At 38.9% G+C, this 27,917-nt stretch overlaps 3 protein-coding genes and 1 pseudogene across 5 annotated transcripts in view; 1 reads left to right on the top strand and 3 right to left on the bottom strand.

The window, feature by feature from the left end:
* LOC141445373 (juvenile hormone esterase-like) overlaps window positions 1–1,422 on the bottom strand; it is a 4,003-nt pseudogene extending 2,581 nt beyond the window's left edge.
* Hgsnat (Heparan-alpha-glucosaminide N-acetyltransferase) overlaps window positions 1–17,810 on the top strand; it is a 40,795-nt gene extending 22,985 nt beyond the window's left edge. Inside the window, exons 4-10 of one of the 2 annotated variants that reach the window (XM_074106588.1) lie at window positions 7,222–7,378; window positions 8,958–9,162; window positions 12,226–12,393; window positions 13,448–13,569; window positions 14,510–14,679; window positions 15,246–15,432; window positions 16,335–17,810. In XM_074106588.1, the coding sequence (XP_073962689.1) occupies window positions 7,222–7,378; window positions 8,958–9,162; window positions 12,226–12,393; window positions 13,448–13,569; window positions 14,510–14,679; window positions 15,246–15,432; window positions 16,335–16,629 (1,304 nt within the window). In that variant the 3' untranslated portion in view covers window positions 16,630–17,810. Of the gene's footprint in view, window positions 1–7,221; window positions 7,379–8,957; window positions 9,163–12,225; window positions 12,403–13,447; window positions 13,570–14,509; window positions 14,680–15,245; window positions 15,433–16,334 lie in introns of both variants that reach the window. The other variant, XM_074106580.1, reaches the window with a different exon arrangement.
* Window positions 3,639–6,439, bottom strand: LOC141441712 (acetylcholinesterase-like). 2 transcript variants are annotated; one of them, XM_074106542.1, is made up of 4 exons: window positions 6,199–6,439; window positions 4,616–5,874; window positions 4,346–4,535; window positions 3,639–3,728 (listed from the first exon to the last, which is right to left on the bottom strand). In XM_074106542.1, the coding sequence occupies exons 1-3, from the start codon at window positions 6,379–6,381 to the stop codon at window positions 4,349–4,351; spliced, it is 1,629 nt and encodes a 542-aa protein (XP_073962643.1). In that variant the 5' UTR covers window positions 6,382–6,439; the 3' UTR covers window positions 3,639–3,728; window positions 4,346–4,348. The 2 variants fall into 2 exon arrangements, with proteins under 2 accessions (XP_073962643.1, XP_073962633.1); XM_074106532.1 differs by lacking the exon at window positions 3,639–3,728 and having other exon boundaries at window positions 4,338–4,535.
* Window positions 17,811–17,933: 123 nt separating the features above from the next.
* CrebA (Cyclic-AMP response element binding protein A) overlaps window positions 17,934–27,917 on the bottom strand; it is a 141,702-nt gene continuing 131,718 nt past the window's right edge. Inside the window, exons 3-7 of the mRNA XM_074106519.1 lie at window positions 25,837–26,021; window positions 23,498–23,645; window positions 22,001–22,182; window positions 21,416–21,559; window positions 17,934–21,333 (exon numbers count right to left, since the gene is read on the bottom strand). Coding sequence (XP_073962620.1) covers window positions 21,145–21,333; window positions 21,416–21,559; window positions 22,001–22,182; window positions 23,498–23,645; window positions 25,837–26,021 — 848 coding nt within the window. The 3' untranslated portion in view covers window positions 17,934–21,144. The remainder of the gene's footprint in view (window positions 21,334–21,415; window positions 21,560–22,000; window positions 22,183–23,497; window positions 23,646–25,836; window positions 26,022–27,917) is intronic.

Here is a 27,917-nt window from a genome sequence, read left to right as displayed (position 1 = left end):
TTTGATAAGTAGGACGTTCCTTGTCTATAAAATTATCAACATCATTAAAATATTTCTCTTTGCATGGTAAAAACTCTAACGCTAAATCACTGGCAGCACCCGTGACTAAACTGTGATGAGTTGTGGCTAAAAAGTTCAAGGCTTGCTGCTCGTCAGTCGTATTCAAACCCAAATAATTTGCTAGTTTCACGGCCGCATCATAGTCCCCGCTACCGAACATGTCAGGCTAAGATGCGTTCCACTTCTGCGATCACCTTATTAAACAACTTATCTTTTGATGAATACAATTGATATAAAACGGAAGCAGAGCCGGCACTAAAACCACCCAGAGTTACGTTGTAAGGGTTGCCACCAAAAGCGGCAATATTGTCCCGAACCCATCGAAGTGCGGTATACTGATCTTTCAGCCCCTGATTTCCTGGTACAGCGGTATTGTTAAGACACATAAATCCATACGGTCCTAGTCGGTAGTTGACAGTTACAATGATGATGCCGTGTTTTAGTAAGTTGCTTGGTCCCTGTTGATTGCCGCTTCCTACAGCAAAACCTCCACCATGAATCCAAACAAGAACTGGAAGGGGATTCTTGGAGCTTGCTCGAGACGGTACGTAGAGGCTTAACTGGAGACAATCGATATCCTCCTGCTCAGACGCAGTATTGGAAAACCCTTTAAATGTTTGAGGGCACACTTTTGAGTTGTCATAAGCGTAAAATATTTCTTCTTCAAAATGAGAAGCTGGCTGGGCTGCCTGAAATGAGTATTAAAATAGCTATCAGTCACTAAACATTTTTTAATATCTTTTTACTGATTACAGCAACATTTTTACGAGCTAATAAGTTTAGGGTTTATCATAACTTTAATTGTATTTGCAATGTCAAAAACATTATTATCAGAGTCAACAAGAGGCCTTTGCTTAGTTCATATAGAACATGATGATGAAACAGATAAATAATAATTAAATCAGATATTAATCTACTTACCCCAAACGGATCATCTAAATCTACCTTTGCGTAAGGTACGCCCATAAACGCTGAGTAATCACCATCAGTAGATTTCTGCCCTCTTACCAGGCCTTGCCCAATAAGAACTAAGGGATCTACTCTTTGTTGAACACCATAGACGTTCACGACCAAGGAAAGAATTAGGAATATTACTATGTCTTTCATTATAGCTTAGTGATTGACAACTAACCCTCCAAGCAGCTTCCTCTACTCTTGCAATGCAACTGCCACTTGATTTCGCGATAAACCTATCTGAGTGTTCGAAAATGGTTTCATGGTAAAATTGTAACCTTGTTTGTGAAGTACCCTGATAATTCTGGGTTTGATAATGATCTTAGCCGATCCCTTTAGATGATCCTACTACCGCCAACTGATACTAACAATAAGGCTAACAGAAGTGTTTTAGTTCAAATGCCACAAGTTTACAATTTTGTTTCTTGTCAGTCATACTAACTAAATACTTAAGTATAGTACCACATTGGTTCGACAATCAAAGCAATGAGTTAATTTATAACCAGCCTTTTTTCCAGCATTAAGCCAGCATTTTTTCGTTTTAAGGTATCGCCATACCTATGTATTTTATATGCATATACTTAGTAGACGAAGGCAAGCCATCTGGTATAATTTTAGGTCAATCATACACAATACACAAAAAAAACTTTATTTCTTTGTACCACTTTCCCGCCTATTGAACCAATTCCTATGGCGCTGAGCTTGTCAGATCGGGATAGTGAACAGGATGAAATGCGGGAAAAGGATAAAGGTATAATCGTTACGAATACGATGTATACCACTTACATACAAAATAAATGTTAGTGACCTTGCTTTTTGCGAGCATAAACATTGTTTTTTCCTTAAATTGAATAAAATAGGTCCCAAAACGCCATTCTTTGTTTCAAAAATCTTTCCTCCATCTCCATGCGAAGTTGTTTGTCAATGCTCAGGTACAGCCGTGAGTTGCTGGTAACAGGTATCCACGTGACTGGAATTAGCTCCGATGCTTCAGGCGTTGGGTTGCTGTTAAGTAAGTAATTGTAAATCCTTTATTAATTAATTTACACACGACATAGGGATAGGTACGGATACATTTAGTTATCCATATTTAACGAAATTTGTCCATAAAGTAGTCAAACATTCAACCAATAGCAAATAGTAGTCAGTTGAGGAATGTGCCATGTTCTCCCCAAAATCACCAAATAAGTCAAACAAGTAAGGTAACTCGGCTGAGTGGCTGGCACCAGAGAAACCAGAATTTCCTACATAACTGAAAATGTACTCATTAACAGGATTCGCATTTTCATTTACTATCTTTGTTATTGTGTCTTGAATAGGGTGATTGAATACAAAATCCGAGTTGAAATACTCAGCTTCGGTGTTGACATCTGTTGAAATAGTTTTATCTCCGACGTAAAAATGTATTACTATTTCGGCAGCAGTAGGTCATAGCTGTTTATGTTAAATGTATCCAGTAGTCTCGAGTCGAATAAAAAAAATCTTTATTGAAATAGTCATCTCCGTACATTGTTTGTACGTCACCTCGATACTTCAAATCGGTATTACCAATTAAAATTGGCGTGTTAATATTTTTTCTTTCATTAGACAATGAATAAGGGTCATTATTTACAAAAATATCAACCCCACGGAAAGATTTTTCTTTGCACGGTTTCAATTCTATTTTTAAATCATGGGTTGCACCGGTGACCATGCCGTGGAATGTTTCAGCCAAGAATTCCAAGGCTTTATTATTTGTTGCGTTTAGTCCCAAAAATTTTGCTAATTTTATTGCTGCATTTGGTTCGCCGTGTGTAAACATATCTGGGCTGAGTGGTGTTCCACTTTGTGCTATCACTTTGGAGAACAAATTTTCGTTAGGAGAAAATAAATGCAACAGAACTGAAGATGAACCCGCACTTTGACCTGTTACCTATAGTACATTATACGGGTTGCCACCAAAAGCTGCAATATTGTCTTACCCACGGTAGGGCTTTATGTTGATCTTTCAGCCCTTGATTGCCGGGAGCAGCAGGACTGTCTAGGCACATAAAGCCATACGCACCTAAACGATAATTTACCGTTACTACAATAACACTACGTTTGGTTAAATGTCGCACTCCAAATTCAAGGCCTGTTCCAAATATGAAGACACCTCCATGAATCCAGATAAGGACTGGCAATGGATTTTTAACACTCGCCTCAGAAGGCACAAATATGTTCAATTGAAGACAATGGATAGACTCTTCCGCAGATTTGGTGGCTACTCGGGTATATCCACTAAAAGGTGTTTGCGGACACTGGATTATTGTTGCCTCAGAAGCATGGAATATTTTTCTCCCCCAAAGTTTGGAGCCGGTCTGGCATCCTGAAAGGGAGAAAAATATTTTTCTATGTACATTTAATACTAACCAACTTATCCGCGATACTCGTATGTTATTCAAATCAAACAAAAACTTACCCCAAATGGATTATTTAAATCCACTTTGGCATAGGGTATTCCCAAAAACGTAGAGTGTCGGTGGCTGTCTGGCCTCTTACCAGACCTTGACTGATGAATACTAAGAGATTAACCCTTTGAACTGCACCATAGACACTCACAACTAATATTACATTTAGTAATACTAAACACTCCATTGTGAATTGCTTAAAGTAATGATTGAGTTACTTGCACTACTCGTATAACACAACTGCCGGTCAGTTTGCATATAGGACCTCCATTATTTATCTGAATGCTATGGGAGAAATTAGTCTTGAATTGTTTATCTTAACAGTGAAGTACTTACAGTCTACGCTTTGATAGCAGGCACTCGTATGTAATAATAATAGGTACCTACTTATTGTTAGTCTAAAAATTTAATTGCTGACAAGATTTTAATTTAGCCTACAAGACATTTTTGGTAATCGTGTTTATAAGGGTTTAGACAACAATGAAGGTAATATGGATAAATTAAATCACAAATGACAATAACGAGTCCAATCAAGTACACTGTGTCCGCTTTTGTGTCACGTTTTGTGGCTTGTATTTGTTTACATTTATTATAATATTAATTAATATACTTTTTTAAAGTTTTATTCATTTTATTTTCTTTTACCGCACGTTATTTTGACTGTTTGCCTATATTTTTGAATTTCCTTCTCTCAACTAGGTTAGCTGGATGAGAAACCTTTATTAAAAGATCCTTTTTTATGTTCGCCTTTGTAATTTTTTCTCTTTACCTATACTATATTTTTGATTGCGATAAAGAGTTTACTTACACACATGCATTAATACCTAACTTCGTAGTCTAGTAGTTTCAAGTGGCTCAATTCATTTATTTTAATTTAAATTACATTCAACTGAATAAATTACCCATCATGCAAAAATATTATATTGTCCATAAATGGAATAAAACAGATCCCAGAATGCCATTCTTTCTTTTAAGAACCTTTCTTCAGTTTCCATTCGAAGTTCTTTGTTGATAATCAGGTACGGTCTAGAATTTGCTGTAACAGGTGACCATGTGACCGGTATCAGCTCTGATGTTTCGGGCGTTGGATTGCTAAAAACAAATAAAACGATTGTAGTTACAACAAATCAATATGGAATTTTGTGTTAAATGTTATAGGTATACAAGCTTACCCATATTTAATAAAGTTTGTCCATAAAGTAGTTAGGCGGTCGACCATTAACAGATCATCTTCAGTAGAAGAATGGGTCATGAGTTCTCCAAAATCCCCATATAAATCAAACAGGAATGGCAGTTCAGCTGAGTGAGCTGCGCCAGACAAGCCAGTGTCGCCCACATAGCTGAATACATACTCGTACACATGACTTGCGTTCTCATTTATTAGTCTTGTTATTGTGTCTTGTATGGGATGATTGAACACAATATCAGAATTAAAGTACTCAGCTTCAGTATTGACATCCGATGAAATATCCTTATCACCGACGTAAAAATGCCTTACGATTTTAGCAGCGGTGTACACTTCCTCATTTTCCATCACAAAGGTGTTTTGTATCCACGAATAAAAGAAGTCTTTATCAAAAAATTCGTTTCCATGCATCTGTCGTACATCACCTCGATATTCAAAGTCAGTATTACCAATCAAAATAGGTGTATTTCTAACTTTCCTTGAATTAGATAGAGAGTACGGTTGATTATCAACGAAAATATCAACACCACTGAAAGAATTTTCTCTGCATGGTTTAAATTCTATTTTTAAGTCATGAGTTGCACCTGTAACTAAACTGTGGTGTGATTTAGCCAAGAAATCCAAGGCTTGCTGGTCATCCGTTGTGTTAAGTCCCAAATAATTAGCTAATTTCAAAGCTGCATCCGCATCACCATTTGTAAACATGTCAGGACTTAGAGGTGTTCCACTCTCTGCTATAACTTTATTGAACAATTTTTCTTTTGGAGAAAATAAATGCAACAGAACTGAAGCTGAACCTGCGCTTTGACCAGCTATAGTAACATTGTACGGGTTGCCACCAAAAGCGGCAATATTGTCTCTTACCCATTGCAGTGCTACATATTGATCTTTCAGCCCTTGGTTGCCAGGAACAGCAGGATTGTTGAGGCATATAAATCCGTACGCACCTAAGCGGTAATTAATCGCTACAACAATAACGCCATGTTTGAGTAATTTTCGGCCACTAAATTTATGCCCAGTTCCTGATAAATAGGTTCCACCGTGAATCCAAACAAGGACGGGCAAGGGATTCCTTATACTCGCCTGAGAGGGCACAAATATGTTTAGCTGAAGGCAGTCAACAGATTCCACGGGAGATATTCCGGCTGCTCGAGCATATCCACTGAAAGGTGTCAGAGGGCACTGTACAGTTCCTTCGTTGGCATAGAATATTTCTTCTTCAAAGCTTGGAGCCGCGCGAGCTGGCTGAAAGAAAAAAGTTCTTGAAATTTCGTTTGAAGAAACATGTTATACAGTCGACCATAATTCTCTTGACCCACCGTAGATATAACAATTTTTTTTTAGGTATTTCCGTGAAAAAGTTCCTTAAAGTCGGTCAAGATTCAGTTCCTTCAATATTATTATCTACAGTTGTTATTATTTTAATTACACTTTAATAAAATACTTGATATAATTTATCCGTCATGCTACGGTAACCATTATAGATCGAATGATTTGGGAATCCGCCGTAGAAGCCTCGTCTAGCTGCGACTCTACCGAAAGTTATAAAATTAATTAGTCTTAACTTACCCCAAACGGATCATCCAAGTCCACTTTAGCGTATGGTATTCCCAAGAAAGTGGAATAATCACCATCGGTAGCTTTCTGGCCCCTCACCAGACCTTGATTGATTAGTACTAAGGGATCAATTCTTTGATCAGCACCATATACGTTCACGACGAATACAATACTTAGAACTATTAAAGCCTTCATTGTGAATTAAATGATTATGTAATAGGTTTGAGTTGCCTCCACTGCTCTTATAACACAACTGTCGCTCAGCTATCGGATGGTTTAAGAAGAAATTGATGTAGATATTTTATCTTAAAATTGAAGTACGTCTAGCTTTTGATGATAGGTATTTGTTTGTATAAATATATTATGTATAGTATGGTGTTGTGTAGGTATTGCAATTTTAAGTGATACGTAATTTACTTACCATTAGATAAAAATATTAAGTAGGTCTTTGAGTAAATTAAGCAAATTGTTTAAGTTGTCAAATGAAAATACATGAACATAATAGGATTTGTATTTTCATCAAGAACTTGAATTAAAATAGTATTGTGGCTTTATGGTTAAAAATGCAGTCTAAATTTGAATTAATGATTATATTATTGCCGATAAATATTTTCAATATCCATATGTTACGTCCATGCTGATAGTGGATTTCGAAATCGATGACTGGAATGTCCAATAAACTCTTGACTAAACAAATATGTTCAGTAAAACATAGCGTACGTTATAAATAACAAATCAATTGTAAGAGTAACCACCGAACGTACTATGTAAAGTACTAATTGGTCAATGAATATAGAACTTTAAACATTCATAATAATAAATATACAAAATACAAAACGTATGACTCTTATCTGGGTTTTAAGCACTACATCATTCAGTTAGAAAAAGTCGACACTCAGAAGAGTGTCACTCAGAAAATTATAAGTTTTCTTATGAAATTGATGAATGATTTGATGGTCAGATCCAGTCAAGTAGGACTTTAGGGATAAGTGACGATACTCTGACACAGCCTAACTATAAATGTTTGTTCACTAGCTCTTCTCCTGGCCATTGGAGTGCTGCTGGGAATATGGGTGTTGTACGGATTGGTGAGGCTGGTCATGTCTCGGGTGTGGCGGACGGGAAAACTGCGATACGGTGACAAGGAACTGGCTATACAGCAGAGGCTACGAGCTCTTGACACCTTCCGAGGGTAAGGTACTCTTTAGGGTAAGGTAATTTATTATTAACTCAGGGACTTTATACATCCCCTTGCTACATTTAAGGCTGTATATTGTTAAGCTTATGGATTTTAAACCTTTATATTTTTAGTTTAATTTCTAGTCACAGGCTTGCGACGTCGAAGTTCCCAAGACGATCCCATAGAGCTTATGGGAACGGAAGCAATACCATGCCCTCGGTACCGCTCTGCTTTCAGAGCATGATATGAGTGCGTGTGAGCTAACTTTGGGGGCGGCAGACGTGAGCTTGCCTTCGGAATCCAAAAGCTTAATGGTTACTTGACCTGAAATGTATATTTCAGAACTAAATTATTATTATTTTAATTAATGACGGTGGAAGCAATCTACACTTCCACTGAACGTAGATATAGTTAGTATTTAGTTTTGTACCCCGTACATCCCTGTATTATTATTATTTTTTGATTTTTTTTCTTTAATTGTTAACTGTAGTTTTTAAGTATTTTATTTGTAATTATATTATTATGAAAAAATTACATTCTGCCAAGTTTCTTGCGGCGCATTCTTCTTGCCAACGATGGCTTTCCGAAAGCGCTGGTAGTTTAAAAAATGACGTGTACAAGTGCCCATTGCGGCCTATTTACTGAATAAATGATTTGGATTTACTTTTAAATAAAGTCGTCAACAGAGACGTGGTATATACTACGTAAAAATGAATAAGTATGACAATTCTGTTTCGTAAATGCCTTAGACATTTTTTTTGTTATTACATCTGGTCTCATTTGTACTCGTTTTATGGCTGTAGTTGGGATCGCTTATATTTGAAATTGACTGAACAATACTATAATTTTTCAATCCAAGAAATGAGTGACACAGACTTAAAAAAATTTAAACCGTAAAAAATCATTTGTGATTCACCTGAGAAGAAAGGTGATAGAGTCCGAAAAATGTAAACTGATAATAGCTATCCCATTGAGACATATATCTCTTGAGTCAATCCAACTATTTTTTAACGTTTCCTACTTTGGAAGTTGTCCTTAACCAAATTTGGTTAAATAAGATTTGTCCCAAGACATTGTTGCCTAACTACAATAACTAATGTTTCTACATGTAAACACCCGCTTGTTAATCATTGCCGAAAATATGTTTTCTTATTCTATCATTGTGTGTTACGACAACACTACATAATAATTGCAGTGATTTGATGTTTTTTTCTTTACCATTACATCATTTTTAGTTGCAAAATTGAAAATTATACAATATGTAGGTCTTGTACGTAGGGTATTAGGTATAGAAGGAAAATTATGTTATGGACTATGTTTCGAGTCGTTCGTATGAGATATTTATTGGTGGATAGTTGAGCCAATAAATTTCAGCCCCTAAATTTTACGATCTAAGTTTATTTTATTTGGACCAAAAACCCAATTACTAACGTACCGAAACACCCGTCCCTCTCATGTTTGCACTCTTAAACTTCAATCAAATCAAATGTTTGTACAAAATGTTTGTATTTACGAGATTACTGGCGATTCTCAAGCCTTTATTGAAAAAAATAATAAAACAATTGAACAGCAAAACGACGTATTGTTCTAGAATGGCGATAGTATTCATGATATTCGTAAATGATGGCGCCGGCGGCTACTGGTGGCTGGAGCATGCGACGTGGAACGGCCTGACTGCTGGTGACCTGGTCTTTCCTTCCTTCCTGTGGATCATGGGGGTCTGCATACCCCTGTCAGTAAAAGGGGCCTTCGCGAAAGGAGTGCCGCGGTGGAAAATCTTTATGCACGTCGTCAGGGTGCGTCTAATGATGAACTAAAATATCTGTAACCCCTATCTTATAAATACTAAACATTCTTCTCATTTTTCCAAAGAACCTAATAATTTAGTAGTACGTATATGGTAGGGTTATTTAGTGCAACTGTGGGTGTGTGTGTGTGTTCCCACTAATTCCATTGACAGTACTATTATAGAACTATATTATAGCACTGCCAATGGAAGTAGTGGGAAGACACCCAACTGTGGGACATTCAGACATCCATAGCAAGTTCGTTGTTTGAATTTTACTACAGTTGCAATAGCGTCTTTCTATGCCTTACATTTGAATAGTAAAAATGCACTGTTTATTATTAAGAATTCGTCAACTGACAAAATATAGCACAGGGTAGTTGATGCATCGCTCGAAGAACAAATAACTGTTCCGGAAGAAAGGTCCTCGAGTGGCAATCACGAACCGGAAGACAAATCCCCTAGGTAGATTGATGCCATCGCGAGAGTTGCGGGCAACCGGTGGTCGCAAGTTGCCGCATGTCATTCATTATTGCGTTCTAAGGGGAAGGCCTTTGTTCAACAGTGGTCGTCTTCCGGCTGGTGATGATGATGCCTTGGTGCTCATAAGGCACAACTGGCAAGAGCGGTAGAGCACGTCGACATGTTCCAATATATAGTTACATCCTGATGATTGTATTTACAGTCAATTCACATAAACCTGAATTATGTGCCAGGGCGGAATCTCAAATGACATTAATAGTACCTAATGTCATTTGAGATTCCATTCCATACATCTGCCAAAGAAATCATTATGAAAAGGTTCCACCCTGGTACGCGATTCAGTTTCCTCCACGGTGGCACTCAAAGATTAAACTAGTTGGTCTGTTCTCGGGTAAAAGATTAAGGTTGTGATAATTACCATAAATGATACTGATGACAGTTGACACTTAATACGAGCGAAATGTGTTGACCTACATACTATTGCAGAACTAGGTTTACAGATTAGTGACAGTATCTGTTTTAATAGATTTTCATTCTCTTAGGTAACTAAGGACCTATATTTTAATATTCTATGCTGTATTCTATTAAGCAATAATATGGAGATACTGACCTAACAGACAGTGTTATTATTCATCACATCCAAAAGCCAAACTCTGTTTTTTTTAAATTGAATAAGTTACCAATTAAGGAAGTGGAACAAAATTTCAATACGATAGAGTAGGAGAACAAAAAAAATCGGCAAAAATTAAATGCATTCATAATTTTAGATTGTTTAACATTGTGAGGAATGTAAGTGTAAAGCTCTGGAACTTGCTTACTAAGTTAGAGCTATCTGAGAGTGGTCTTATGTAAACGCTCCGTACAGGCTGCCTACAACTGACCGGTTCTTCAGGTTGCAGGGAGCGGATGGCTCGATGACCTTTAAGAGCCTGCGCCAAGTATTACGAAATGTTTACTAAGATAATGTTGTAATAACTCTTTCTACATACAATAGAGTGACTAGTGTGTGAAAGGAATTATTTCTTATCGAATACAGATAATATCAGCTGTCAAAATTGATATGGTTGTATTTGAATTTGCTACTAATTAATGCAAAAGATTTTAGCACGCGATCCGCTCACTTTCGCACTTATTGCGTCGTATGACTTCCGTATTATTGATCATTCTGTGATCTTTTGCACATATCAGCAGTATTTGTACCGATTTGTTTTTGCAACATATTTCATTGGAAATCCCGTCGCGTGCAGCGATTGCGATCGCTAGCTCTCTCTACCGTCTCTGATTTATTGGCGCTGTTGATTGTGCGCAGTGAACAGCATCCATTGAATAGTTTGTTCTTTTCTCATTGTCGTCTTGTAAAATACGACGTTCGTTAGGCATCGTGATGGCGATAATTTCTTTATGGATCTATTTGTTAAGTCGTTCGATCATTACTGACCTGCAGAACGCGGACGCGGCCTGGTTTATTTCATCACCGACGATGGGGTCTATTCGGCACGCTCTGCCTTGATATCTGACTATCCGTGCATGTTATTGAGGCAGGTAACGGTTCGTAAAAAGATATTAGTGATCGACCTCTACATATGTGTAGTATTAAATGATTGTGTCACTGCGACGACTGGGTCACCGATTTGTACGTCTTGTATTGTCACTATTCTTTTGGACACGTAGGTATACCTACACGGTTTACGTAAAATACAATTATGACACATTATGGTTAAACTAGCGATACCGGATATTTAAACAATATAAGCACTTTTTGAAGCTCTTGCTTCATATAACACCTAGATTTGTTTTGCATTATCTCATAGAGAAGAATAACACAATATTTTGCAAAAGCGGTGCAGCTCGCTTACGCAACGCGTTCTGAGCGCGGACCTCGTTATTGTTACCCAAATAAAATGCACTCACTAACATAATTAATTAACTAACGCATTCAGTGCCAACTCAAGTATTAGAAAAGTTTTTGTTACATTAGCCAAGTGCTCTGGGATAATTTTGCAGCAATTTGAACGTACGTACATGTGCATTCGCGACACCTCTTAAATAAGTGTGGATAATGTGACAGCCGGTAACATATGCGTCAATACAGAAATATGTATTCATCTCACTAGCTCGAAAAGGATGTCTTCGAGATCTGTATGAGTAATCTGTATTATTATGATAAAAATTCAGAATACACCCGAAAATTAACGTAATGCCACGTTTTGAAACGCGGTTTGTTATATTATTTTACTAATTGAAATGAGTTGATACTTTTTATTGATTGTTATTTATTACTAATTAAATTAATATTAAACAGCAAAACTAATTTACCTTTTTTTTTCAATTATTTATCTTTAAATAAATTATAAATAGTCGAAAACTATTTTCAATTTAAATGTTCAATTTATTTACTGCCATCTATCTACTATTATAAATCCTCACTACTTACTTTTCATCAATCGGTAGTTAATGCGTCACTATGTGCACCAAAAGGCGACGATATATAAAAAAAGGGACAGGAAACCAAACAAACGAAACAAACAAATCAGAAAGTAGCATACGGTAACTTTAGTCTTTCTAAAAACACTGTCTTTTGTTATTCCAGCGATCCTTTCTGATGTTCCTGATCGGTGTGGCTTTGAACACAGTGTACGGTGACAACATGTTGAGCAAAATCCGAATCTTCGGGGTTTTGCAGCGGCTGGCCGTGTCCTACTTCGTGGCAGCTGGATTCTACGCCCTCACGGCGCCTAAGTACTTCACGCCTCCCAGGGTAAATGAGGTTTGATCAAATTCTTCTGTCTTCTGGTTTGGGTTATGGTGTATTTTATTTCGGGATTAAGTCGCCTCAAGGGCCAATCACACTAGGTCCTTGCTTTTGTTTACTTGTATTTTTTTTATACGAGGTGCTTTGTAGGAGATACAGGCGTGCAGTTGGGAAAATCCTTTAGGGACAGTCGCCAGACCCTTACCGGCTAAAAGACCCGGCTGCACGCCCCCAGGTTATGGTACGTATTTGCTTAACTATTACTGTATGTTTTAGTTTTTTATACATTTATCTATTTGAAATAATATTTCATCATTCGTTGCTCAGCTTACGCTGCAGTATCAATTGCGCTGTGTACCTAATTTACAATCATGTTCTAAATTTATGAATCGCCCAATAGCTCTCTCTTTCACTTTGCCAAATTAGAAGTTTAGCTTATACTTTTCATTTTCAAACTAGTTATACTTATTCTATTTACAGTCTATAGGTATTACCTACTACATTTTTTTTGTATTAGCCAGATTATGCTTTATCTACGAAAAAAAAAACACATTATTTTGCCAGATAGGAGATCCAGCGAATATTTCTTTACCCACATAGTTCTGAATATAAGCACCATCTTTTCCCGAGATGATAATTACATAAGTCGTATTGCAGTATCACCGACGATTTACATTTATCTGTTTGTCATTTTTTACGACCAGATGGCCTAGTAGTTAGAGAACCTGACTACGAAGCTTGAGGTCCCGGGTTCGATTCCCGTGTCGGGGCAGATATTTGTATGAAAAATACGAATGCTTGTTTTCGGGTCTTGGGTGTTTAATATGTATTTAAGTATGTATGTATATAATTATATTTATTCGTTGCTTACTACCCATAACACAAGCTTTGGTCTGAATTGTCCCGTGATATTTATTTATTATTTATTATTTATCTGTGGACTCAAGTCTAATTACCGTAACACTAGTGCGGTAATAACGCGGTACGGTAATTAGACAGGTGCACGATAAAATGAGAATGGCCGAGGAAACCTTACCAACCAACCTAACTACTGTTGCAGGGAGCTTGCGGCCAGGCGTTGAAGGACGTACTATCTTGCGCGTGGTGCTGGGCGTTGGCCGGAGTCCTGGTGGCCGTCCACACCGTCGTCACCTTCGTCGTGCACCACCCCGACTGCCCAGCGTGAGTATTAAACCTTGACTAGCTCTCGCCCGTGATTTGCTCCTATTACATACATTCTAATTCTGTTATAATTTGGTAAAATCCGCCCTCATTTATAGGGGAACTATTATTAGTTAGATCATGTAAAATTTAAGAGTTGAAAGTAGATGAGTCAATCAGTAACCTAACTTAACCCACCTATCTGAAAAGTAAAAAGCGTGAAGTTCCCAATGCACACTAGGCCCGCGTCTTTTTCGGAGAAAAAACCTATGCCTTGTAGTGAGATGTAATAAGCCGAAATCAGAAAGATACGTACCTACACCATAGTAACTTAGAAACAATCGACTTTTGTTTGGATATTGCCAAGAAGGTGTAAATACCCGATTATCTTTTTGATTACGCAATATTAAGAGAACGATAACGTATAAGATATAGGTACGGTGCTGCACCAAATTGAAACCGTCAGATATGAATTCTAGACTATTGATAAATCATCGGCTGCTGGAGAAGCGAGTGACGTCAAGATAGTGAAATAATAACGTGAAATAGTCTATCCATGAGTAGGTAGGGCTAAGTTTCTTTCCTCGTGTCAAGATAGGTATTTCTTGTACCAAAAGCATCATCCACTTATGCATAGTTTATTAGATCATTTGAATAGACAGCCATAACTAGAACATCTCACTGTCGCTTCATAATTCCAAAGACTTCAACTACAAATATCTCTTTATAATGTCTTAAACTTTCGTGATTTTCACTCATAGTCAAAATACCTACCACGCACAGGACTTATCACACTAAAACACACGAGTAATATTTACCTCGACGTTTCGGCAACATTACAGCGGCCGTGGTCAGTAGAGTATCAGAGAGAGTACAGAGTAGTATTTCGGCTAAAAATATCTCTTTTTCAGCCATTCTTTTGTATTTGTCTTCTGCTAACTTATACATCTTTCCTTGTCAGGGGTTACCTCGGACCTGGTGGCAAACACGACGACTGGGCGGCACCGGAGTGCAGCGGCGGCGCGGCCGGCTACATCGACCGGCTCGTGCTGGGGTCCTCGCACCTCTACCAATGGGCGGACAGGTGGCAGGTCTATGGCGGGCCGAAGACAGATCCCGAGGGGCTGCTAGGTGAGCACTTCAGTCATAGGTTTGAAAAATCACTAGTCTGGATGTTAATTTACCCATAGCCGCATTACCAACGGGGGCCTCGTTTTATCTTCATCCTGTACTGGTTGGCAGAAAGAATATTTGGCAGTTGTGATTCTGGGTGCGTCTTAGACTAAATGGCCTTATTTCTTTAAAGACAATGTTACTTCATTGAACAATCTGTTAATGAATCCTTGTAGTATAGTGATGCTCGTTTTCGTTCAAAAACAATCAAGTTAAAAATAATTTCAAAAATATTTAAAAAGTGAATTCTGGTGGGTTGCTTATGATTGAACTCTCCGAAAACCAATCAAGTGCGAAGGTAAAATTCTCCCGCTGGCTCTATCTGAAGTTTCAGCAATTGAATAATCTGACTGACTGAGTTGCTAAGAACTTGTTCCTGGGACTTGACAAACTGATACATAAACATGCAGGTTTTCAACGAAGTGCTAGCAAAGATTCCAATTTTACGGTGTATCGCTAAAAGGTCTATTAATTATGAGTGTAAATTCAGAAAGTTCAAAACTTTTTAATCTGTCTGTCCCCAGGTTGTCTGACTTCAGCGGCACAGGTGCTGCTTGGCGTGCAGGCGGGTGCGACGGTGCTGCTGCAGCGCTCGCACAAAGCCCGCGTCTCCCGCTGGCTGGCGTGGGCGCTGGTCTTCGCCTTGGCCGGCGCGCTGCTGACCGGTTTCTCGCGGGATCACGGCGTGCTGCCTATCAACAAGAACCTATGGTATGGGACTTTACATTAATACTTAGCGGGTCGGTCAAGGAAGAAACCAATGGGGATCAACAAGACTGACCCAAGTACCTAGCAGAGCCTGACGAAAGAATATAAATAATGTTCGTCTCTCGAATTTCCAGCAAATAGCTGAAGCAAAACTGTAGATAAGAATCCCCACCAACTCTCGCCTCCCCGTAATAAACTCCAAGGAGTTGGGGACGTGCAGCCCGGTTTTTTAGCCAGTGAGATTCCAGCACTGTCTGGACCCTATCTTCCCAGTCCCGACTGCCCGCCGCCATCGCCAATAAAACACCTCATATACATTTTGAAAAGTAAAACAAAGTTAATAAAAGCAAGGACCTAGTGTCTTTGGCTGTTATGGCGACTCAACCTTAAAAAAATCCTTTGCGGGCGGTAGTCTTTGCCTACAAGCGTAATGTTGGTTGGCTTCTCTGTCCGACCACGTCGTGATGCTTATCAACAAGAATCTGAGGTCTTTCAATTAATCTCAGTTTATTTTATGGCTCGTCGTCCATGCGGCTGGTGACATGGTGAACATTTTCTGTGTTGCGTACCTAGCTGACTTGGAATCACATGCGATGGGCAGAAAATATTATTATGCTGGTGCAACCCAGCAGTAATCTTGACCGTGAGAGTGGTTGCTTACTTACGTTTACGTGACCCACTTGCACATTGCACACCTTTCTTCGTCTTTGAATGAATATAATAAATTTATTTGCTGGTTCGTTTGCGCTATGAATTATGCTGAATTATTGCATTATTGGGTAAAGCACATATCCAATTAATGTTTGTATCTAGAACCAATAAAATTGTATACGATAAAAATTTCACGGTGTATTACCTCGACCTCAAACTCCTAAACGCCGTTTCAAATTTCTTACTTTCTCCAGGTCAATGTCATTCGTTCTCGTGACGTCAGCAATCTGCCTCGTTCTACTAAGCATCTGCTACGTGTTCACCGACGCCTGGCGCCTGTGGGGCGGTGGACCCTTTAGGGCTCCGGGACTCAACGCTATCGCACTATACATAGGGCATTCAGTATGCTCCAATATGTTCCCGTTCCATTGGAAAGTCCCCAACATGGAAACCCATGCCATGCAACTCGTTGAAGCCCTTTGGGGAACGGCGTTATGGGTCATTATAGCGCATGTTATGGCGAAGAAGAAGGTGTTCATCACACTTTAAGAGTATATTGATGGTGTTTATCGCTGCTGTCATTTTCTAAATAGAAAAGTGTAAGATCCACGTTGAATTCGAACATATAGTACACTTCTGGTTTCCATTATATCGCAGTATAAGCATTTATCAGATTCTAACAGCTTTGATTATAAATCCACGATTTATTAAACGGTCAACCCATGCTTTTTAAACCAAGAAAAGAGTTAGTTTGATAACTTTTTACAGTGCGAATAATGCAATAAATTAGCTTGTGTGCCTAGGCCGCAAATTTTAGTATATTAAATGTTTATGGTAGAGCCCCAAACCATCCCCCCATTTTTTTTCTAATTATCATTTATAAAAGGACGTATGTACCTAACCGATCAATTTAAAATTAACCGATGTAATGGAAACAGAAATGTTTGATTGTTCAGTTTTTATTGTTTAGCTTAACGTAGTTATAAAGACTGATTATTAGATTTAGAACAATGATGTAATCGAATTCGATTATTTTGATACGTGTTTCGGAGGATTACCTAAACTCGAGATGCTTGCACGCGCTACAAGTTCTTTGATATTTTTAAAACTTCGAGTTAGCTGCTATCGTTGGGTTGGGTGTCAAAATGTATGAAACTATCAGCCTTATCCACGCTATTTACAAACTTTTATTTGAACTTGCATTCGCATGTGTGCCTATGTGTACCTGAATTATGGTTTAAAAATTTGCAAACTATTTACTGACCACTTGCTGATGTCCGATTGAACTGTAATTTGGCATTGTTAGGTACTTATGTAAGTTCAGAGACACAATAAGTAGTAGTAGGTAATAATTTGGTAGTGAAATTTTGGTGGCCCGGCCAGGACCGTCTCCGCAGGACAGAACTGTTCAACAGATAGTGTCATCGACTTGTATCAGTACAAAAATGTTTGGATGGCAATGCAAGTACAGTCAACGAAAAATAAAGTAAGCAAAAAGCTCGCATTAAAATTGTCTTCTTAACTTAGACTTAAGTTAAATAACTTTAATGCGTGCAAGCAGCCCTTTTACTGTCAAACTTACTACTTTTTTATATATTTATTTTTGCTCGCCAGAATATAACGGAATAAGTCTAGTCTATACTCGAAAACCTGTAAATCGAACTTGAAAATGTTTTAACAACTCCTGTATTGTAAGATTGCCAGAACGAATAAAATAAATTAACCATAAATACTTTATTTACTTTCTATACCTGGTTAAAAGTGGAACAGGCTTTTGTAGTACCTACCTACGTTCAAGTTTTATTCTGCAAGTATATCTAAGTACTAGGATTCGGGGAATGAAAAGACCGGTATACAATATTTTGACGCTTTATTTATCTCAAGGGTGACAGTAAAATCCGTAATGTCATTGAAAAATAATAATAAAACAAACGATTCAACAAAATGATGACTCAAGGTAACAGCGAATAGTTTTAACAAATAAAACTATCAATAAAATTACACTTTTAAAAGAATAACAATGCGATACGGGCTAGGACTCTATCCCGCACCAGTATTATCCATTCGAGACCAGTCAGTTGCCTATTGCACAAAATTTATAAAAATATTTTTATTTTCTGTTAGAAGCACAGCTTGTAACGTTATTTTTCAAAATCTGGTTGGTTGCTACGAATGGACCATACTTATTGTTACTCAGACGATGTGTGACCCTCGCATACTAACATGTAAAAGTATGTATGTTTGGCATTTCATTTACATTACGCCGGGCTGCGCTCGCGCACCCGACCCACATTAAAATATTTAATTCCATAACTTAAATATCAACTACTTTAGTTAATTTATATAAGTCGTTTTCAATTACATCACTCCTTTGTAGCGGTAAATGCCATATTAGGAATTATATATTTTACAAGTTAAATACTTTATTTATTTAAATATAGTATTTTATTCTCTAAGGATACTTTTCGAAATCGTCATTCACTACAGGTACTATACCTTGGACACTTATTCATATTGGTAAATCAGTAGCTGATAGGCCGGCAGCGCGCAGTCTGTAGTCCAGAAGAGATCTCGTATAGCAATATAGAGTCAAGTAAAACTGTATAACGTATATACTTCTAAAAATTCATTAGAAAAAATCTCTTAAAATATATCTTCATCCCTTCAATAACGCGATCCCTGATGAGTTGGGGACAATATAAGTGATATATTAATTTAGCACGATTTACAAATATAACATTTTCTTAAAACTCTAGATAGGAAGAACTTCAAATATGTACAACAGAACGTTGTAATTGCACACAGTAACATACTAATACGAAACGACGGTCACGTAGAACGGGGTGACTCAAAACAACATTTTTATATAGTTGTAACTATGTAGTTATAATTTTCCGTAGTTTATTTGATGAAGTGAACACGTCTGTTATAATAAATGATAAATAAATAAGATTGTTGAAAATAAAATAAAATAGTCTTGAAACTTCTATGAAAATAATATTATTCATGCGATCCTGAGCCACCCCGGCTTACGGTTTCTAACCGGAGACGCGTCCGACAGACATAGCTATAGAATTAGTCTAGTCAAGCGGAGTTAAATAGACATAACACGTAGACATAATTAACAGTTCGATCAGGTAAACATTTGTACAGCAAGTTGATACCTACACTTTGTTATCTCGTAAGGTTAATCTATTATTAATAAGTAAGTACTGGAGCTCACTTTAAGTCACTCATATTTTAAAAAGAAAATGGAATGTTTAGTAGTTGAGAATGTTAGCGCGGCGACGGGCGGTCGCGGCTGCCTCATTACATTACAATACTGTTCGCAACCGAGAGCTAGTCGCAAGCACACTTCGTTAATGCAGGACTGAGTGTTAGTCAAGTTTCGTTGAAGGTATGCCAGTCGTTTGTACTTGTCGATCCACAGAGCGCAGTTACTGAGATGAATACAGCTACACTACGTGGCCCTGAGGCCCGGTTACGGTTGCTACGTGAGACTAGACATTACCGAATACACTCATCATACGAATCGGCTTAATAGGTCCTTTAGCAGATACACAAATATATCTAATGATATCTTAAATAAAGATAAAATCTCTAGAACGACACATTTCTCGCTATAAATGCAAATTCATGGAATTCAATTTAAATGGTAAGACGCAGGTATAAGTGACCGTTGTACCTTCGCCTTACATATTATGCTACCAAGATTCCCGAAGACCGCTGCGAGCCGCGGCTGTGCGAATCGCCCAAGTGCCCGAGTCGTCGAGTCTCGAGCCAACTGAGCCGCTCAGGCCGCCCGAACCCCTCGAGCCAACTGAGCCACTCAGGCCGCCCGAGCCACTCGAACCACCTGAGCCACTCAGGAAGTCCGAGCCACCCAAGCAACTCGCAACGCTCGACGCGTTCCAGCGCGCTCGCTCGCGTGCCTACTGCTTCGCTCGAACTAACTTAATCATTCACAAAATGATTTCCATCGATGTAAATTTAGGCCAATGTCACAACAAGGTGCTCAAGAAATTATTATGAAGGGCGAGTCGACCTGCTCGTAGGCACAGCGACATACTAGTAAAACGTATGCTTTGGGTAACGATTAATAAAACTCTTAATCTAATTTCACATAATAATGAAAACACACACAAATTAAGACTTAAGTTATGTAACGCTTTTACAGCGTTATTAAAATATATTACGAGATTTCAAACAACACGCCTAAATAATTATCGACACTAAACTTACTAAAGACCCCAGTACTTTTCCCTGTCATCGAGTCTTCGCCTGAACATTCTCGTCGAGAACGGTGCAGTTGTAAAAATAAATATCTAGTGTGGCACTCGGCAGTATACACCTAAACGCGGGAATAACAAATCCAGCACCACAAAACCTATTACTAAAATATAGTGAGCAACCATTGAAACGCTAACAGTTCTTCCCTTTAGTATACCTCCTCGTAAATGTAAATAGTTCCAAAATATACATTGATAAAAATATACTTGCGCACCGAAAGGGGGCAGCCACGTGTCATGATTTGGACCGAACGTCGCGAGTCGCTAGGCCGACTGCACCGGGCCGCAGCATTGGCACAGTGTAACAGCCACAAAAGTACACATTCAAGTACCTTCTCTTTGCTTTAACAAAGAGGTTAGAACAACAAGGTAATACACAGTGTACATATTAAACTTGACTGAGGCGTTAGACAGGCAACGGCTGCGACCCGACACAAGCCTAGAGATGTACCGCCATCTTCGCGAGGTGACAAGTGTCTTTTGATTCTTGAGTTTCATAAAAATAAAAATAAAATTACTTCAATATCGACTGCATTAAATTGAAATTATTGGAAAATGACGTCTGTAAATCTTGCCACAAGAAAGCAAAATAAGCATGGATTGTGGCATAAACACGCTATTTGTTTGTCATAAAAGGACAGTTGTCACCGATAGGAGGACGACACCCACTGGTTCGAAACCTGTTCTCTGCACCGCAGTGACGTGTTCAACAGGCTACAGCCGCTCTCGGGGCTCGGGAGTTAAGGGTGTGACGTCACAGGTGCGCCCTGTGACGTCACTTGCGTGCGCCCCGCGTCACGAGCGCCTGCAAGGCCGCTAGTTGACTCTGAAGCCCTGCATTCTTCTGCTCCAAAGTTTCGACCCTCTTTCTGTAGTCAGAGTTCTCCGAGACGAGTATTTCAACTTTTCTCTCAAGCTGATCCATATATTCTTTCTTTTTACGTCTGCTTTCTTGTGCCGATATCTACAAAACAAAGCATCAATTGTTACTCAGTTCTACGATCGATTAGGTACGCTACATACAAGGAAACGTCAATCGTTGTTACCTTGTTCTTGATTTTCCTTCTAATTTTCTTGAGTGATTTCTCTTCGGCCTTCGTGAGTGGTAAGCGCGTCGGTACGGGGTAACCTTCGGCCAGTAATGTGCGTTTCTCTTCATCTGTTAGCATCAGCTGGCCTGTTGAACCTTTCTGAAATTGAAATTTATTCATTAGAAAAACCACATCATAACAATGAGTAAACTAAACTACTTAAAACAACTCATCAATATAAAGAACAAGTATGATTATATGACTGAGTGTTGCGAAAAATCTTGCTCGTGGAGCGCCAGTCTGTTAGACACTGCCCGGTAAAAACGGTACAAAATATAGAAGATTTTATTTAAATAACTGAAAATAGTTAGTCCAGAATCGGGAGTAGAATCGGTTACACCTTATTTCAAAGTAGGTTGGTCGGTCTGATGAAGACGGCGGCGTGGGGAGAAGGTTGAAGCTCACAAGTAAAGCATTCACCGGCTGGCTGCTGATCAGCGGCGGCCTCGTGCGCGGGCGACAGCGCGCCCTCGCTGTCAGACGACGACAGCGACGACGGCGGCGTCGGGGGAGGTTGAAGCTCGCAAGTAAAGCACTCACCGGCTGGCTGCTGATTAGCGGCGTGTTGATGGGCTGCCGCGAGTGATGCGACACGTAGAGGTGGTTGCGGCGCGGCGGCGCAGGCGCCGGCTGCGGCGCGGCGGCCTCGTGCGCAGGCGACAGCGCGCCCTCGCTGTCTGATGACGACAAGGATGACGGCGGCGTGGGGGGGAGGTTGAAGCCTGCAAGTGGTAAATGTATACACTGTTAGAGTCAGTAATGCCGACAATTTTCAGGAAACTACAAGTAAAAACGTACTAATTCTCAATTAGGTAAGATAAATACCTTATTAAAAGGGGTTTGTTAGATTATTTTCCGATAGTCGTTTTTTCTTTGTAGCAAATTTTCATTTCGCTTTTTTTCACGAAGGCAATAATTCCAAGTCTGCTTTTTTAATGAAGCTTATTTTCACATTCGCGTTTTTTCTGTGTCGCATTTTTTCCTGTCGCGTTTTTCCCCAATCCCAATCAACACAGAAACAGTGTCGATGGAGCCCTGGTATCACAGAGCTCCTGTTTCCCACCGAGTCTTATGTACCCCACTACTAAACCACACAACCAGGCTTTAACGGCTCATAGGTAGGTTTAGGTTATGTTAGGTTTGCATCGGCCCGAAAGGCCAAAACCACCCAGGATAGGAGCTCCGCTAGCGGAGCTCCTTCGAGATTGTTTCTGTACCGATTGGGATTGGGGAAAAACGTGACTGGGGAAAAATGCGACACAAAAAGAACGCGAATGTGAAAATAAGCTTCATGAAAAAAACAAGCTTGTAAAAATAAAATTCGTGTAAAAACGCGAAAATAAATTTTGCTGCAAACAAAAAATGGTTATGGGAAAATAATCTAACAAATCGGAGTGAAATCACATAAACAGCCAAGTCTAAGAGATCTCGGAGAGGTTTAGAGAGAAAAACAATTAGAGTTCTCTAATATTTCAACGAAAACATTTTTCCCAAATGATTCATGTTCCAACTGTTTCATATGGACGAACGGTTTTTTTAAACTGAAAGTAAATTCTTCAGGATTGTTATAAAACTATCCTAACTTATGGGGAACTACAGGATAGTGCTGAAATATGTATATTCTGAATAGACATTTTCAGTTTCAGAAAAGAAATCATTCGTACATATGAAACAGTTTGGAAATTTATCATAATATGGGAAAAAAAATCGGCGAAAAGCGCGATCCCAGATAAGTAGATTGGGTAAAATCATAAGGCCATTAACTATATTATTGTCTATCGCGCTGACGTTCACAACCACATTCACCATCTCTTTTTACCCTCGTCTTATACCGTGTGACCGGTGTGACAAAAGAAGCGATAACCATTGTGATTCCAAGCGTGTTAGACCGCAGGGAACACTGCAAAAAACGATCCGTTGTCCGGTGAAAACAACGAGCGTCTACAAACGACCTGGCCTTCTTCTCTCTGGCCTTTTGTGGGATTCCATTTGACCTGTACCCAGTTTTTCCCGTAAAGATATCGTCCGGGTACGTACCAGATCCCGAGCTGGAGGTGACCTTGATGGAGAGTTTGTTGGAAGTGAGCGTGGTGGCGAGCCGGGGCGCGGCGCTGAGGAGCAGCTGCGGCACCCCGGCCGCGCCCACCTTCTGCAGCACGGCTTGTGGCATGTGGATGGTTCCCGTCTGAAACGAACCAAGAACAAACATCAAAATGTTTATTCTCTAAGGCTACGTACGCACTATGCGGTTTTAGCGCACGGTTTTATTCTCAAGCGATACTCTAGAGAGAGAGAGATGGTGCGCTACAACCGCGACGTTTATTCTCTAATGCTACGTACGCACTATGCGTCTCTTCCAGTTAACCTTTGACCGATTGACAGGATATCAGAAACAAGAGTAGACACTAGGTACACGAGTACAACAAAACGAAAAAAAAAAACCGAAATTTTAAATTTACTCAAACACTCGTTCTTCAATGAAATGTCAATCTTTGTTAAAAAATTAAAGAACTATGTATAACAGAATTCATCAAACCCTTTTAAAAAGTTAAGAGGGACGCGAAAGGGATCCAAAACTAACTTCGGCTACCCAAATTAGCATTTTCAAGAAGTTGTTAACTCGTAATTATCTTCATGAATAAATAATCCTGGCTGGTTTCGGCTTCGGCTGTATGGCTCGTGTGATTAATCTTCATTATGAAGGTTCGATCACGCTCATTGATCATTATTAAAAATAAACTATTTAAAATTTGTGTGTTATTTCAAATTACCGCTCAATTTCGGAGTAGGTAGGTACTTGAGAAAAAAAAATCTGTGAATAAATACTGGTAATCATTATTCACTTGTATTTCAAATTCTATGTAGGTATGTACATTTTAACAACTCCTCAATCCTGAAGTCAAAAAAATCGGCTAGTGTTTTTTGGATTTTATAACATGAGACATAAGAGTGCATAAGTTAGCTTTTGGTTATTGGGTGAAACCATGAAAAATTGTATATAGCTCGGAATGGTTCGCGTGGTTCGGAATGGTACACACAGCTGCGTTGCCAGTTCCTTTTTCTTTGAACTTGGCTGGACACGCTACCGCGCGTCTAGATTTTATTTTGACTCGAAACAATTAATATTAGATTCAGGTTTTTCCTTTGCTCTTCTGCTATCACACGAGTGAGACAGCTACGTGTTTGCGACACAAACTTATATGTTTTCATGAAGAAACTCATCCTCCTCCTCTTCCAAAAATTGTGCTATGCAAACGTAGCCATCTCGAACATGTATTAGCATAATTCACTCTACTTTAACATCAAATCTCTATCTTCGAGGTATTGTAGTAATGACAGGCGATCCCCTAGTGTGTAAAGCAGCAAGGTTTTTGCCTGCAATGTATTCCCAATTCAGAGATAACGATCTGCTCTCGATTCACCTGTAGGTACATTTCTGAGAACCTGTTACAAGTACTTCGTACAATTATCGAACTGTACAAAAAAGTCGCAACTTAAAATCCCGAGTTTCGGTGAAAGTTGCTAAGTGAGTCGGTGCGAGGTAGTCGAACTCTAATGACCTTAGTTTTAGGGTCTCTTAGTAACACGGAAACCAATTAATTACGTCCACACGTCTTGCTATTCATCCACTGCGGTAAGTAAAATGTATACATGTGTATACAGTTATTTATTGTAGACAGTTGAACAGTTTCTTATTCGATCAAGTTTGACAGCGATGGATTTTGGGTTCTTAACCTAACGTAATTACAGTAATTAAAATAAAATCCGGACCGTGGTGTATTTTTGTTTTTACTGCGTTTGTATTTAATTACGAAATACAATTAAAGTGGTACTTTTGTTGTGGTAGTGAAGTTTTACTGAAAAAACACTTTACCTAAAGGTAAATTAAATTTTTAATTCAGATTCAAGTGTTGATGACGTACGTTTTAAGCATCGATCAACGTAAGTAAACATTTTGTCAAACCACAATTGAAAAAATCTGAAAAACATGTAGTTATACGGATAAGGGGATGGATCAAGCTAACCGAGCTGTCTTCGTTAATGCAAGATGAGTGCTGTATAACTACACTACCTCCAAGCTTCAATTTCACGGCGTAAATTCCCATTCTAGAGACAGTTACCATTTTTTCATTTACGAATTATCTGTCTTCAAGCACCATCTATAGGTATATGAATGAATATCATACGAATGCGACAAAGACACACACTTCTATAGAGCATTATATTGCTCACCTAGATCAAGAGATGGCGTGTCTTTTCTTTTAAATTGAAACGCCTTGTGTAGTTCTGTTGGAAGAACCATGAAACATACATGTGTCGCCCGAGTGGTGCTTCTCCGCGCAAGATTGGTTCTATAGTTCATAGGTTCTACTTACTGTGTGGTCAATAACATAGTCGAGATGCGTCACAGGCGTGCCGGGGGTAGGCGAGGGGGGGCATGAGGAGGCGGGCGAGTCGGGCTCCGACTTCGGCTCGGCCTTCACCTCGGGCAAGGAGTCGCTCGAACGCCGCCGGCTCCACGCACTGGCTGGGATTGTGGGGTAGCATTCGTCCTCCATGTCTGGAAATGATGAAGGTGGGCATGAAACAAAGGAATATCATTCTGTTCTTCATGATTACTGACAATTCAGCGACTGTGAATAGCTTCGAAAAGTCCCGAGGCAAGACAAGAGAAGCGTGTATGAACGAGTACTTGCGAATCGCCTCACACCTCGTCTCACCTCGCACCGCACTCGCTCCTGGGACCTTTTTCCAACAACATCAGTGCTCTACTTATTTCTCTTATGACTTCTCCAAATATTGAGCATCGTAACAAGATATTATACTAAAAATAAACTAGAATGATTGATATTGCTCCGGATCGTCTTTCGCATTATATTTAGCACCAACTCAACCGGCATGGCTATATTCGTACCAGGTTTTTATGCGAAACTAGTAGGTACTTTTATTATATTAGCTATGTCATTAAATAATCAAGCCAAGGATCCATAGGTACATTAGCCATACACTGTAGATTGTTTGCAGCATATTATCAAATTAATAGTCTCTACATAGTTTAACAAAGTCGGTCTCCACGTCCGTCTGTCTGAATATACGCTAACTCGTCCTAAACGCAATGGATTTTGATGCAGTTTTCACCATCAGTTAGATCTTATCATTTTTCACTTAAGGTTCGTAGGTTATGAGAAAAATAGAAGTGAAAAAGTTTCTAATTTATTGGATCGCTAGTTTTATTGAAAATATGATCAGCAGTTTATTAACAATTATGACTATAGTAGTAAATCGTTACCCTTTACGACTGGTTTAACTACCAACAAGTAAATTATGCATTCAACAAAGTTCTAATTAAACGCATAGGGGGCCAGTCGATGCGCATACTAACTGTTTCCTTCTGCTAAATCGTTCAGGCAATCAAGTGAATCATTTTGGTGGACGTGCTCATACTGCTTTCTACATAAATGTCAGTAATACTCGAAGATATGACATAAATAGTTTACACTGGCCAATTTGCTGTGCATTTTTTTTATATGACCTAGTACGAGTATACGAGTATAATATATTATAATTCTTATAGCATATCTGGCAATGACTTCGCAAAAAATAATGTAATTTTTTTAATTAAAAGCCTCTTGCGCGGTATACTTTGAATTACAGTCAATGTAGAAGTATGTCAAGACTACAATAAAGTAACCCAACCACCTGCAGAAATATTCCGGATTAATTTTATTGTAAAATTCGTTACATGTCCGCCAAATTTGAAGTCTCATTTCCAGTAGTTTAATTAAGGAGTGTGTTCAGCGTCGGCTCTAGCCGATGATCAATGTAGAGCGCGATTATCTTCTTCTTCTTGTCACTTCCGTGCCTCTCAAAAAGTGCCATCAAAATTTTACTGGAAACTGGAAAATTGCTTCCCATGCTTTCGAGGCTTAGAGCGAGCTCTCCTCTTGCTAGAGCAGGGCTACTACGAAACTCGAAACTCGAAGTTCGTGACGTGAGGTCCCTCTCGCTCTCGTATTAAATAGTATAAGTGTCAGAGAGACTGCACGACACGAACTTCGAGATTCGTAGTTCGTTATACCTTTATAAGTATAGATTTACATAGTTAAGCACAGTTTAATGAGGAACCTTCAATAGCTTGTTAAAGTTGTTTGTTCAGTACACAAAATAGAGACATTAAAGAACATGCCACGTGCAAGAATTCGGCCCGATTGTTTTTGCAGACGATTCTACTTGCATCATTGCTTATTAAACAACGCATTATTAACTAATTATACATGCTAAGTTGTTAACTGCTTGCCTAAACATAATAATGGCCGCGTTACGTTCCTTTGATGGAACGATTCAATTTAGAAAGCATACGGTTGGTCAAAACGGCGGTCATTTGTCTCTATTACGCGAGTTACGCTTATTATTTGTGATTGCACTGAGAATATTAGCTCTACAGTCTAGTAAAAGG

Source organism: Choristoneura fumiferana, chromosome 2 (genome assembly GCF_025370935.1).
Source record: "Choristoneura fumiferana chromosome 2, NRCan_CFum_1, whole genome shotgun sequence".
Classification (NCBI taxonomy): domain Eukaryota; kingdom Metazoa; phylum Arthropoda; class Insecta; order Lepidoptera; family Tortricidae; genus Choristoneura; species Choristoneura fumiferana.
The sequence above is the reverse complement of the archived record's forward strand: the minus strand, read 5'-3'. Positions and strand labels throughout refer to the sequence as shown.